General features: G+C 53.9%; 1 protein-coding gene across 1 annotated transcript; it reads right to left on the bottom strand.

Annotated features, from left to right (window-relative positions):
* Nucleotides 1-1518: 1518 nt before the first annotated feature.
* LOC119157392 (BTB/POZ domain-containing protein KCTD12-like) lies at nt 1519-5485 on the bottom strand. Its single transcript, XM_037408291.1, is given in 3 exon segments — nt 1519-3272; nt 3275-3705; nt 5420-5485. Coding segments are annotated over 2 exon segments (888 nt in total). The 5' UTR covers nt 3683-3705; nt 5420-5485; the 3' UTR covers nt 1519-2792.
* Nucleotides 5486-10639: the final 5154 nt, after the last annotated feature.

The following is a 10639-nucleotide window of genomic DNA, read 5'->3' as shown; positions in this document are numbered from 1 at the left end:
GGGGAGATCACAAGCCCAAGGACAAGCTAAGTAGGTCTAGGTGCTTTGAACAAGCCCGACCCAGGGTCAGACCACTGTGGTCAGCAGTCGGGTTGAGATCTGGAAACACACAGAACTGCAGGTGGATTCCCAGGAAAAGCCAGCAAAACAGGCGACTTCAGGAAAGTGCCCTCTGCACCATCTTGAAGCCCTGGCGACTGAGAGAGCTTCTCAACCTACTCCTGCCATCCCCTGCTTCCCCAAGCTCAAGTGACTTGCCATGAGAGGACTTCTTTTCCATGCCTCCAAGCCACCATTTCCCTGCAAATGGACCCATCTAAGGATCGATTAACCACGTTCTCCCCGCCACAGGCAGCAGCAAAAGGACACTCTTTCCATTACTAGATATATGCAAAGAAAAGCAACAACCTCAAATTTGGTGTATTTTTGTTGAGATAGATCTCAACAAAAGTATTTTCTCATGAAGTATCAGTTTTCATGAAAACTGTCAGACTCTAAAGTGATTCAACAGCAAATTCCTCTGCTCCGATCGTATTTCACTGGGGGTATTGGGTTTACCAGCCCAGATCACATAACCTGGCAGATGAAAACCGCCTAAATGTTGACTTTGCCATTATGGTTTCTCCCTCAGGAAAAATGCTTCCCCCTGTGAGATCAATTTTTCAGTCCCGTTCCAGAGGGGAGAAGCAAACATCAAAACACCAGCATTTCTCACAAGGCAGCTTTTTCCAATCAGTTCTAATAAGATCAGAAAAATCTTTAGTTAAAAAAAACCCAAAATACAAGCAAACATGAAGTGTGTATCCCTCCCCCTTTATGTAAAAGGTTTTAACTTTTTTAGCCTCTCTCTCCACACAGAGCTCCAGTTCCTTTTTTTTTTTTTTTTTTTTTTTTTAAAAAGCTGGTTGTCATTTCCTCTTCAAAATGCCGTTGCAACGGGGAACGGGTCCTTATAAAATGCCATTTTCAGCTTCCCCTTGCTCAGGAGAGAGGTGCTGTCTCCCTGTAAAGTTCTTGGTCACCCTGCATGCCCAAAGACTGCAGCCACCCGCCTCTTCGGAAACCAGCTGCCAACCTCCTTCCCCAGCCAGCAATGCCCCTTTGGTGGCACCCATCCTTCAGCTCCTGCACCAAGAGCTTCACAGGGGCTGCTGGAGGGCCAGGGATCGGCGGTGGGTGTAAGGGAGCTGGGACCCAGGCAGAGCAACAGAGAGGGAGCAGGCAGGCACACGCAGCAGTTGGTATGTCAGGGCAGAGGGGCCACCTGCGACTGCTTCCTGCAGGCTTTGGCACCCGAGATCTGCAGGCTGAGCCTTTTGTGCCGGAGCTTGCAAAGCCTGCTTGAGAGCTGGGGATAAATGCATCACCCAGGGCTGCTCTGCAGGGCAGGTGGGGAATTCTGGACCCAACCGCTTGCATCAGCATCCCTGCAGGGATGCACTGCATTGCAATTCAGCCCAGCTGGATGGGAGTGAGGGCTCAAAGAAGGGGCGTTAGAGCAGAGCAGGAGGTCTCCAGTAAGTTTGCCTTCCTTCTCCTCTTTATTGAATCCCTATACTAAAGCACATTGCTCCCTGCCCATGTGCCAGAGCTGCCGTCCTGCTCAAGCAGCACCTCTGGGTGCACATAGCACAGAGCAGCACTACTGCCTTTGCACCTCAGCACACGAAGACGAAGGCGAGTCGCTTTTTGTTCCCTTTATTAACCATTGCCCAGGCATGGTAAAGCAGCAGCAGCCAGCCCCAGGCCCAAAAAGCAGGCCGTTGGAGAGCTGTGATTGGAGAGACCTTCACAAGAGATTGCCAAAATGGCAACGATTTTCATGTTGGGCAAAGATTCCCTTTAATCTGTGAAGTCATGGCTGTGGCTGAGCCCGACTGCCGCTTGCCCGAGCATCCCCACCCCATCCCTCTGAAGCCCACATCGCTATGTACTCTGAAGGAAAGATGAAGGTACTTTTTTTCTGACAGACCAACTAGTCTGAGAGATGCATAAGCATTTTACACCCTACAGCGTGTAAAGCCTTCCCCACTCCCCCCCACCTCCCTCCACATATGCATGAACAGAGCATGTCTATCCACCCCCCCCCAAAAAAAATAAACCACCCGCCAACCCCAAGGCATCCCAGAGCAGCAGCGATGCTTCAAATCAGAACTGCAAACACAGGGTGCATCTTTATCTAACCTTCCCAAGCACTGACAGTCTAAATGCTAAGCTGCTTACACGGGCTAATGGCAATATATCCGTGCTGCGAGGCTTCATCTTTCCACGCACACCCCCCCTCCCTCCACTTCCCACCTTTCTCCATGTCCTTAAACCAATGCTTTCTCACTCGAACCCCTTGGCAGATCAAATACAGTGTATGCAGCATGTTCCCAGGGAGCTGCATGGCGCAGAGGGCACGAGAGCGGAGTTCAGTGTCCAACACGGACAAGCTGCTCCAGCTGTAGGAATCCCAGCCCAGAGCAGAGTCCGGTGTGTGTGTCCCTCCCACCCAAAACACGTACATGACAATGTTCAAGTCCACACATCCAGGGAGGGTTGGGAGCTACAGGCGGCTACTGTAGAAGTCGGAGAGAGGGAAGAAGGTGGTGGTCAGCAGCTGCTACAAGGAATGCTGAACAGGTTCAACGTGGAAGAAGGAAAAAAATAAACCAGGAACAAACTCAAGAGGAGGCAAAAGGGGGGTGCTTGGATCTGGGGGTCGGATGTCTACCTTTGAGGCAACAGCCAGCAGAGGAGAGGAAAGGGAGAGTTGGTGCTTGGTTGTGGGTTTGGGGGTTTTTTTGGTGTCACTCACGATAGAAAACATATTCGGTGTAAGAGGTCCAGATCCTGTCATCTGTCTGGTCATGGGCGAAGGCACAGGTGCCTGTGGAGTTGCAAGCCACCATGTGGAAGCCAGCATCGGCCAGTTTGTCAAAGGCTTGCTCCAGGAAGGTGAATTTGAGGTAGTACCTGGAGGTGTACCTCTCCGGAGGCCTGTCCGGGTCCCTGCTCTCATTCAAGGTATCCCCAAAGACCTCCTTGGCCAGCGATGTCTTGCCACAGACCATGATCCGTGCCACCCTGCGGAACTTGGCATCCGTCTGGCTGTCCCTGCCTAGGGTGTAGGAGCCCCGGTAGCCGATGGTGATGAAACCTGCCCTGCGGACGTCGGTGCTGGCAGCACCTGTACTGGTGGTGACGGGAGCTCCAGGGCCACCAGACACGGTGCTGGGGAGCGTGGCACTGGCAGAGGTCAGGTGCGTGGTGGCATCGCGTTGGGGGAGAGCTCCTCTGGGTCGCTTTGGCATGGGTCATCTCCCAGCGAGTTCTGCTTGCTGAGCTTGGGGGCCAGCATCTTCACCAGCTCTGGCAGCATGAAGTACTCAGCCTCTCGCTGCAGACGGCTCCTCTCTGGGAAGTGGTCGGGCAGCACCAGCTGCTGGTCCCTCATGTAATCCAAGATGTAGCGGAAGAGGAAGCCATCCCGATCCACAAAGAACCGTCCCTTGCTGTCGCGGGCCAGGGAGCGGACATTCTTCTGGGTGAACATCTCCCAGAGGAGCGAGCCAGGCACACTGACCAGGGTGGGGTGGCGGGTGATGTAGACTTGTCCACCCACGTTAAGTTCAATGATCTCAGGGAAGGGGAAATCCTCGCTGGGTTTGGCACAGCCCGCGTTGTCTGCCAGGGCCATAGTGAGCTACCGCTGCTTCCCACCTGCAACAAAAAGCAGCAATTGCCAACGTTAAGCCTGCCAGCAAACACAGCCCATTGTCCCACTGATCCCAAACCAGAGCTCGCTTGCTTTGGGTCAGCAAGCAGGCAGGATTGGGCCCCTGTCTCTGGGAGTCTGGAAGCCAGCTCTCTTCCCCAATTCCTGGCTCTTGGAATAAGTAGCATTATCTAATGCTGCCTTCCCTTCCATAGCCCGTGGTCTGAACATGCCGTCTCCACCCACAGCCCTCCTGACAGCCAGCTCCCGGGGCTGGGGCTCAGCCCCTCAGCCGAGGAAGGCACAGTGATGCCATACTGATGCTAACAACAGGAAAGGCAGGCCTGTCACACCCTGGGTCTGACCGGCGTCCCGCCTGGCCCAGCATCCTGCCAGGCAGGAGGAGGTGCTGAGCATGCCAAGGCAGGACTGCATTACGGCGCAGCATCTCCTGCCGAGCCGGTGTGCGGGCAGGGAGTTTATGGTCCCACACAAGGAGCACCCACCGCTCTGCCAGAAAAGCAATGCTAGATAACACTGTAAAGGACAGAGTGACGGTGCCTTTTGGCACTCCTGCTCCGTCCTTGCCCCTGGAATGTACTCGATGGAGGCTCGAGGCCAAGCTGGGAGCAGGTGAGAGATCGCAGAGCCTCTCCAAGGCTCTGGGACCAGGACAAACACCAGGCTATTGGCACAGCCTCGGGCCACATGCCATGTATTTATACATTTCCCAGCGGCAAGCTGGTTCTTAGGCATCTCTTGACACTGCAAATCAGCGCTTACATAAACTGGCCAGCAGATGGACTCGGGATCCAGCCTGGCCAAGCCACGCTCCCCTGTGCAGGGATTCGGGACACCTCGGGGAGCGGGGGGTTCCCTGCGCAGCCCCTGACTGCCCGGCAGCCTTGGTCCCAGGCTCTGCCCGCGCCCTGCGGGATGGTAGTGCAGCTCTGGGACTGCTCTGAACTTGGCAGGAGCTGCCCGCACCACCCCCCCCCGGGATGGTCCCCGCACCCCCCGGGGACGGGTCCCGCAGCCCCGCAGCAGCACCAGGGCTCGCCCCGTCCCTGCGCCCCACCGGGCAGCGCCGCCGGAGCGGCACGGGGGGAGCCCAGCGCAAACTAACGGGCGAAGAGCAAACTCTGCGGGCACCCCTGGGCGCCGGGGGGCGCCGAGCCTGCGTTCCGCACGCCCCCTCCCAGCTCGCAGGGATGGCTTTCGGGGTTTGACCAAGGAGGGACTTGGGCATGCCTCCGCCAAGGACCAGGCTGCAAGGATCGGGATGAGGATCAGCGCGGTCCACCTGGCTCCCAGCCCCCCCACCCCCCGCAGCGCCTCGCAGCCCCTTTCCCCGATGATGTGCCCACGCCGCTGTCCCCCCGCCACAGAAGCCCAGGCAGCAGCCTGTGCCCAGCCGGCGGGACCCAGCCCCCTTTGTCACGGGCGGCGGGGGCTGAGGGCTGCGGCTGGGCTGCACACGGCGGGGCTCGGGGCTTCCAGCGCTGGGGGCACGGGGAAAGCCGACCCCCTGCCCGCCCGACGCAGGGAGCGCGGCTGCTGGCAGCTGCGACCCCCCGCCCCGCCCCAGGACCCGGCAAAACCCCAGGGGGACCCCGCCGGGGCCGCTCCGGCTGGGGCTGCGGGAGCCCGAGCCCCCCTCCCCGGCCAGGGGACCCCTGCCCCATCCCGGCGGGGCTGGGACCCCGCCGCTCCCGTTACCTCCGCAGGGCGGCCCGGCCGTGCCGTGCCGTGCCGTGCCGTGCCGTGCCGTGCCGTGCCGTGCCGTGCCGCCGCTCCGCTCTGCCCGCTCGGCCCTGGCCCTGCAGTTTTATGGTCGGGAAGGCGGCGAGCGCCATCCCCCGCCGGCCCCGGGCCCGCCTCGCCCCCGCCCTCCCTCCCCGCCTCCCCCACCGCCCGCTCAGCCCCCCTCAATCCCTGCATCCCATCGGGAAGCTCCGTGCCGGGGCCAGGCGAGGCCAGGGTATTCCGGCGGGGCCCCTTTCCATGCCCGGCAAAGCAAGATTTGGATGCCATCCCTCACCCAGCCGGGCAAAAGCACTCCAGCATCCCGTGCCTCCACCGCGGCAGGTCCCGGGGGATACCCGGGGAGCTGCCTGCCCTGCACCCCCAGCCCCGGGCTGGCGATGAGAAGGGGACGGTAGCTCTTCAGATGCTGCACTGCTGTGCACGGGTGCTTTGCCCGCTTGTGGTGGGTGGTGGGACTGGGTGCTGGCCCCCAGTGCCCCGGTGGCAGGCAGCAGGTGTCTGGCAGGGCGGTGTGGCCAGCCGGCAGCCCCCCCTGCAGCTGAGTGGCCGGCTGTGGGGGCTATGGGGCTCAGCACGAACCACAGACACGATGGGCTCGGCATGTTTAGGGAACCACGGGCAGATGCAAGACCCTGGGTGCGAGGTGGAAGCGGTCCCCCAAACCAGCTGGTTGCCAGGGCATCCCTCACACCTCTAACCTGGCCTGGCCGGAGCCATCCTCCCACTGTCCCAGCTCGTGCCCAAATCCCACATCTCCATTGCCACGGGGAGGTGCATTGCCACAGCGCTCGGAGGGGAGAGTGCAGCTCCAACAAGCACATATCCCCTTCTCATTTGGCTGGTGCAGCTCCCTAGGGTGGTAACGACACAGAGCAGGATGCTCAAGGACTGCACACCCTTGTCCAAAGGACCACTGCTTGTTGGAGTCCTTTCTGTTCTGTCTTTACTGAGATTAGCACCTACGCCAGGGTCAGCTTGGGGACACCTTGAGGTCCACATGGCAATGTGTCCCCCAGAGCCCCACAGCTGGCCGGGGCTGTGCAGAGATGGGGAATTAGGGATGGAAAGAAGGATACTTTTCTGTCCCAGACAATTTGCTCAGGGTCTGTTGAAAACATCCACTTGTTTGGTCCATACTGCTGTTCCTGGGATAATTTTATATTCTTGAGCTGTAGGGACTGAAGTCCCCTTTCCGGAGGTATGAATAACACCCGTGGGATCATACAGAGCTTAGCCTGTTGGTGTTGTTAGTGCTAGTAAAGTGAGAGCATGAGAAGAGAGAAACATCTCTTTTGTGTTTGTTAAAAGGCAGGTTTTCTATAAAGACAGGAAAATACGACTCCAAACAACATCTCAGTATTTGCCCATTTCCTAAAAGTCAGATTAAGGCAGCCCAAATCCCAGCCTTCTGTGATGGCGCCGCTGACCTGAGATTGTCGACGAGTTTATTATGTGTACCTGTCAGATTTTGTAAGGGCAGAAGATATAATTTCTACCCCACCTAAACATCAGATCCCACACTGAATCTGGGAACTTGGGTTCAAGGAACTTTTCTCATTGGATTTCTCACTGCTTTTTTCTTGTACCCCAGAAGTATCACACACAGACATGTGATCCCATCACCAAAAGTACAGTTAGAGATGGGATGTCTCCCAGAATCAACAAGCTGGGATGCTGTTCCCTGGGTCTATCAGTGTTTTGAAAAAATAAATCCGTAGGTACCAGCCTTGCTATAGCGAGCCAAAGGCTACCTGAAGAATGCCCTGACATGGAGAAGCCATCGCAGCATGGCTATGCAAAGAGCAGCCAGCGGAGAGGACAACTCTGCATGAAAATGAGCTTGTGGATTGGCTTTGCATATGTCCCGTCAGGGCTGTTTGCCGTTTTTTTTCTGTAAATTGCAGGGCTGTCTGCCAGCAGCTCTGTTTGCAGGTTAGCAGGTGAGAGCAGTCCCTAAAAAATCCCACATCAGGGGAGGTGTCTTGAATTCAGCAGCATCCTGTGAATTCAGAATTTGTCATTACTAGTGGTGTGGATCAGGGCTGCAAAGGCAAACGTTTCACACATTGAAACCAGAACTTTCCCATGTGCATGTTTTGTGGAATACATTTATAGATGGGGAAAATCAGAAATGGGATAAACTCTTTTGAGATTGTAGAAATGAACAACTAAAAATGTTCCAAACTGAAAAATTTTTTAAAAAAAAAAAAAGTAAGATGAAATAGGGAACATTTTTAGCATCATAACTTTTTTACCTCTAAATTTTGTTTCACCTGCAAATGCTATAACTTAAGAGAAAAAGACTTGAATTTCCAAATTCCTCCTCACCAGACTGTAAAGTGATTACAGGCTGGGTACTGGACCTAACCAAAATTCTGGTTGGGATGGATGGATGGATGGATGGATGGATGGATGGATGGATGATGGAGATTGCTTTGCTCAACAGGTAGTTGAAGCATCTTCTTTGAAAACGGCCTATGGGCAGATGGAGTCACCATGAGCCTGTCTGATTGTTTGGGTTGGGTCAGGACACAATCCAGTGTATTTCTGTCTTACTTCTGGAGGCCTGATCTAACGTGACTGCAAGTTCACTGCAAAATTCCCATTGAATTTTCAGCTCTGTTGGGCCATGTGACCCCAACCATAATCAAAGTGAATGGCTCAGCACTTCAGACCATCCTTCCTTTCACCCATCCTGGCCCACAAGGGACTTGCAGAGAAGCAAAGGACACAGAAAAAAAGACTCTGTACCAATTTCTGTGCTTCTCCTCAGCCAAAATCCCGGTGGCAGTCTTACAAAACCTTATCAGATGCCAGCACGGACAGATGTGGGATAACAAGCCCTGTTAAAAAGGCTTTTGGACATGAGCAGATGTGAGCAGCCAGCTGAAAAAAGCAGGCTGGCTGTGTGCAGGCAGTTGTGCTTTCCATTAAAACTTCCACTCTGGGCTGTAACTCCATAAAACACCCTGGTGTGCCCAGTGGGAAGGGCTGCCCACTCAACAACCCCCAAGCTTCAAGGACTGGGGGCTGGGGGCTTTGGTTGAAGGATCCCCCGTGGCTTGTGTTTTCCTCCCAGCACCGGTGCAACAAGGGCAAAGGCTCTGAATGCGCAGGAAGGAAAAGCTGGAGGGGGTTGGTCTGGTGCTTATATTAGACTTTATTTGCTGGATGTTATTACATTAAGTTTCTCTCTTCAGTCCACTGTTTTCTCTGAACCCTGTTGGAAAGCAATCTCTTCGAGTCCTTACAGTGCTCCATCAAACTCAGTTGAAATTGCCCAAAGAATTCAAAATATATGGGGGAGGGCAGATGCAGAGGCACACTGTCTCACACTCAGCATGCACACATGTGTGCCTGCGCTGCAATCGTATTAATCTTGTTTCCTTAGGAAATGAACCTAAAAATAACCTGAATTTGATAATGCATTTGGAAGGCTGCAAAAGCAAGGCTGCCCCAGGGGAGTTGGTTGGAGGTTCCCCACAGAAAATGTTCTGCTCAGTGCCGTTGGCAAGGTGGCATCCCTGCCTGGAACGAGAGCTGCGAGGCTGGAGGGATGGGGACCTCATCTGGGGTCAGCAGAGTTATCCTGGAGGCTGTGCACCATCGGGGGCAGGGCGTCAGAGTCAAATTCAGTCGCTCTCCTCTGGCATCCCTTTGGACCGTAGTGATGAACATCAGACAGCACTTTCCCCTCCTGTTGGCCTTCAAATGGATCAGACCCGTTCTGCCTGCAAATTCCTGTTCACCACCACCAGAACAACAGGTCAGCCCTCTGCAATTCTCATGCCAATGCCTGTGCTTGTCTTGCCTGAAGTAATTCTGCTGCTTTCCACAGCCCTTCCTGTCTAAGTGAAAATGCACTGAGCTGCTTTGGTGCTTTGTCCTCCACATTACCCAGGCTCAAACTGGGGCAATTACATGAGCTGAGATGGCAAGCATCCAGGCCACTGCTGACATGTCTTGAGGCAACTTGAAGCACGATCTCCAGAGAAGGGGAAGATGTTTGGCACCATGGAAGTGATGAGGGGGTCTGGAAACTCAGAAGAAGATGCCAAGAGGTTTTATAAATGAAACTAGCCTTTCCAACTTCTTCCAAAAAAGAACGAAATAAGAAGTTGGGTCTCACTCTGACTTCTGAAGACTTTTATCAACCGCAACAGTGGAATATGATTCATCCATGTCCCAAGAGAAGGAAGGAATGGGCTTAATGTGCGTATGTTTGTGTCCACTCTGTTATTACACAGAATGTGGTCTGGTGATTGCAAGGAAGGCGCTGGCATAGCTTCCTGGCTGCTATTTCCAGCTTTTTATGTTTTCTGAGCTTGGACACAATTCATTTCACCTCGCGGTGCCTCGACCTCCTCATCCACAGACTGGGGGGTCCTGTCTGCTCTCCAGTCACCATAAGCAATGCTAAAAACCTCTTCATGATGCTCCAAAACTCTTTGAGAGGTCTTTAAATAGGTAGTTTTAAGGGCTGAAAGGACTATAAACTGAAAATAAGACAAATTTTTCCATTGCCTCATTTTTTTCTCAGCTAAAAAAGAAAAAAAAAATCAGTTATGTGCCCTGCTCTGATGATGATCTTGTGATACATCACTTTGTAAGGATGTTGTCACAGAGAACTGATGCTGCTACATCTGCCTGATCAGTTTCTTATCTAGAGATAACAAGGAGAAATGCGTGTTGAGGGAGGAATATTTATTAGAGGAAAAAATCTTGTATTTTATGTACATCAGAATGGTACAGCACACAGAAGTTCACATTCCACTCTTCCACAGTTATGATTCACAAATGAGGGCTAAATGCAAGAATCTTCCATCCTTAAACAAAGTGCAGCTAGTCCTAAAAAAGCAGCAGAAGCCCTGAGTGCAAGATGTTACGGGGCACTGCATTATTTTTAATACGTTCAGGGTCTTACAGCTCTATGGCCGCCAGTCAGCGGGAAAATTACCCTTTACAGCATCTCTGTTCCTCCCCCGTACTTCCAGCTCTGCCTGCCTCTTCCCCATCTGCATTTCCTTTTCTTCCTCTGTGCAGTGTTTCTTTCAGCCTTCCTCTTGCCTTTCCCTCTCAATGAGCTAATTAAAAACCCACCCTGGGGTTTTTGAGTGTCTTGAGAAAGGCGAAAAGAGAAAGGGTCAAAGGGGCTCTCCCCCCTGCATCACT

The sequence above is a fragment of the Falco rusticolus genome, chromosome 14, assembly GCF_015220075.1.
Source record: "Falco rusticolus isolate bFalRus1 chromosome 14, bFalRus1.pri, whole genome shotgun sequence".
Taxonomy (NCBI): Eukaryota; Metazoa; Chordata; class Aves; order Falconiformes; family Falconidae; genus Falco; species Falco rusticolus.
The sequence above is the reverse complement of the archived record's forward strand: the minus strand, read 5'-3'. Positions and strand labels throughout refer to the sequence as shown.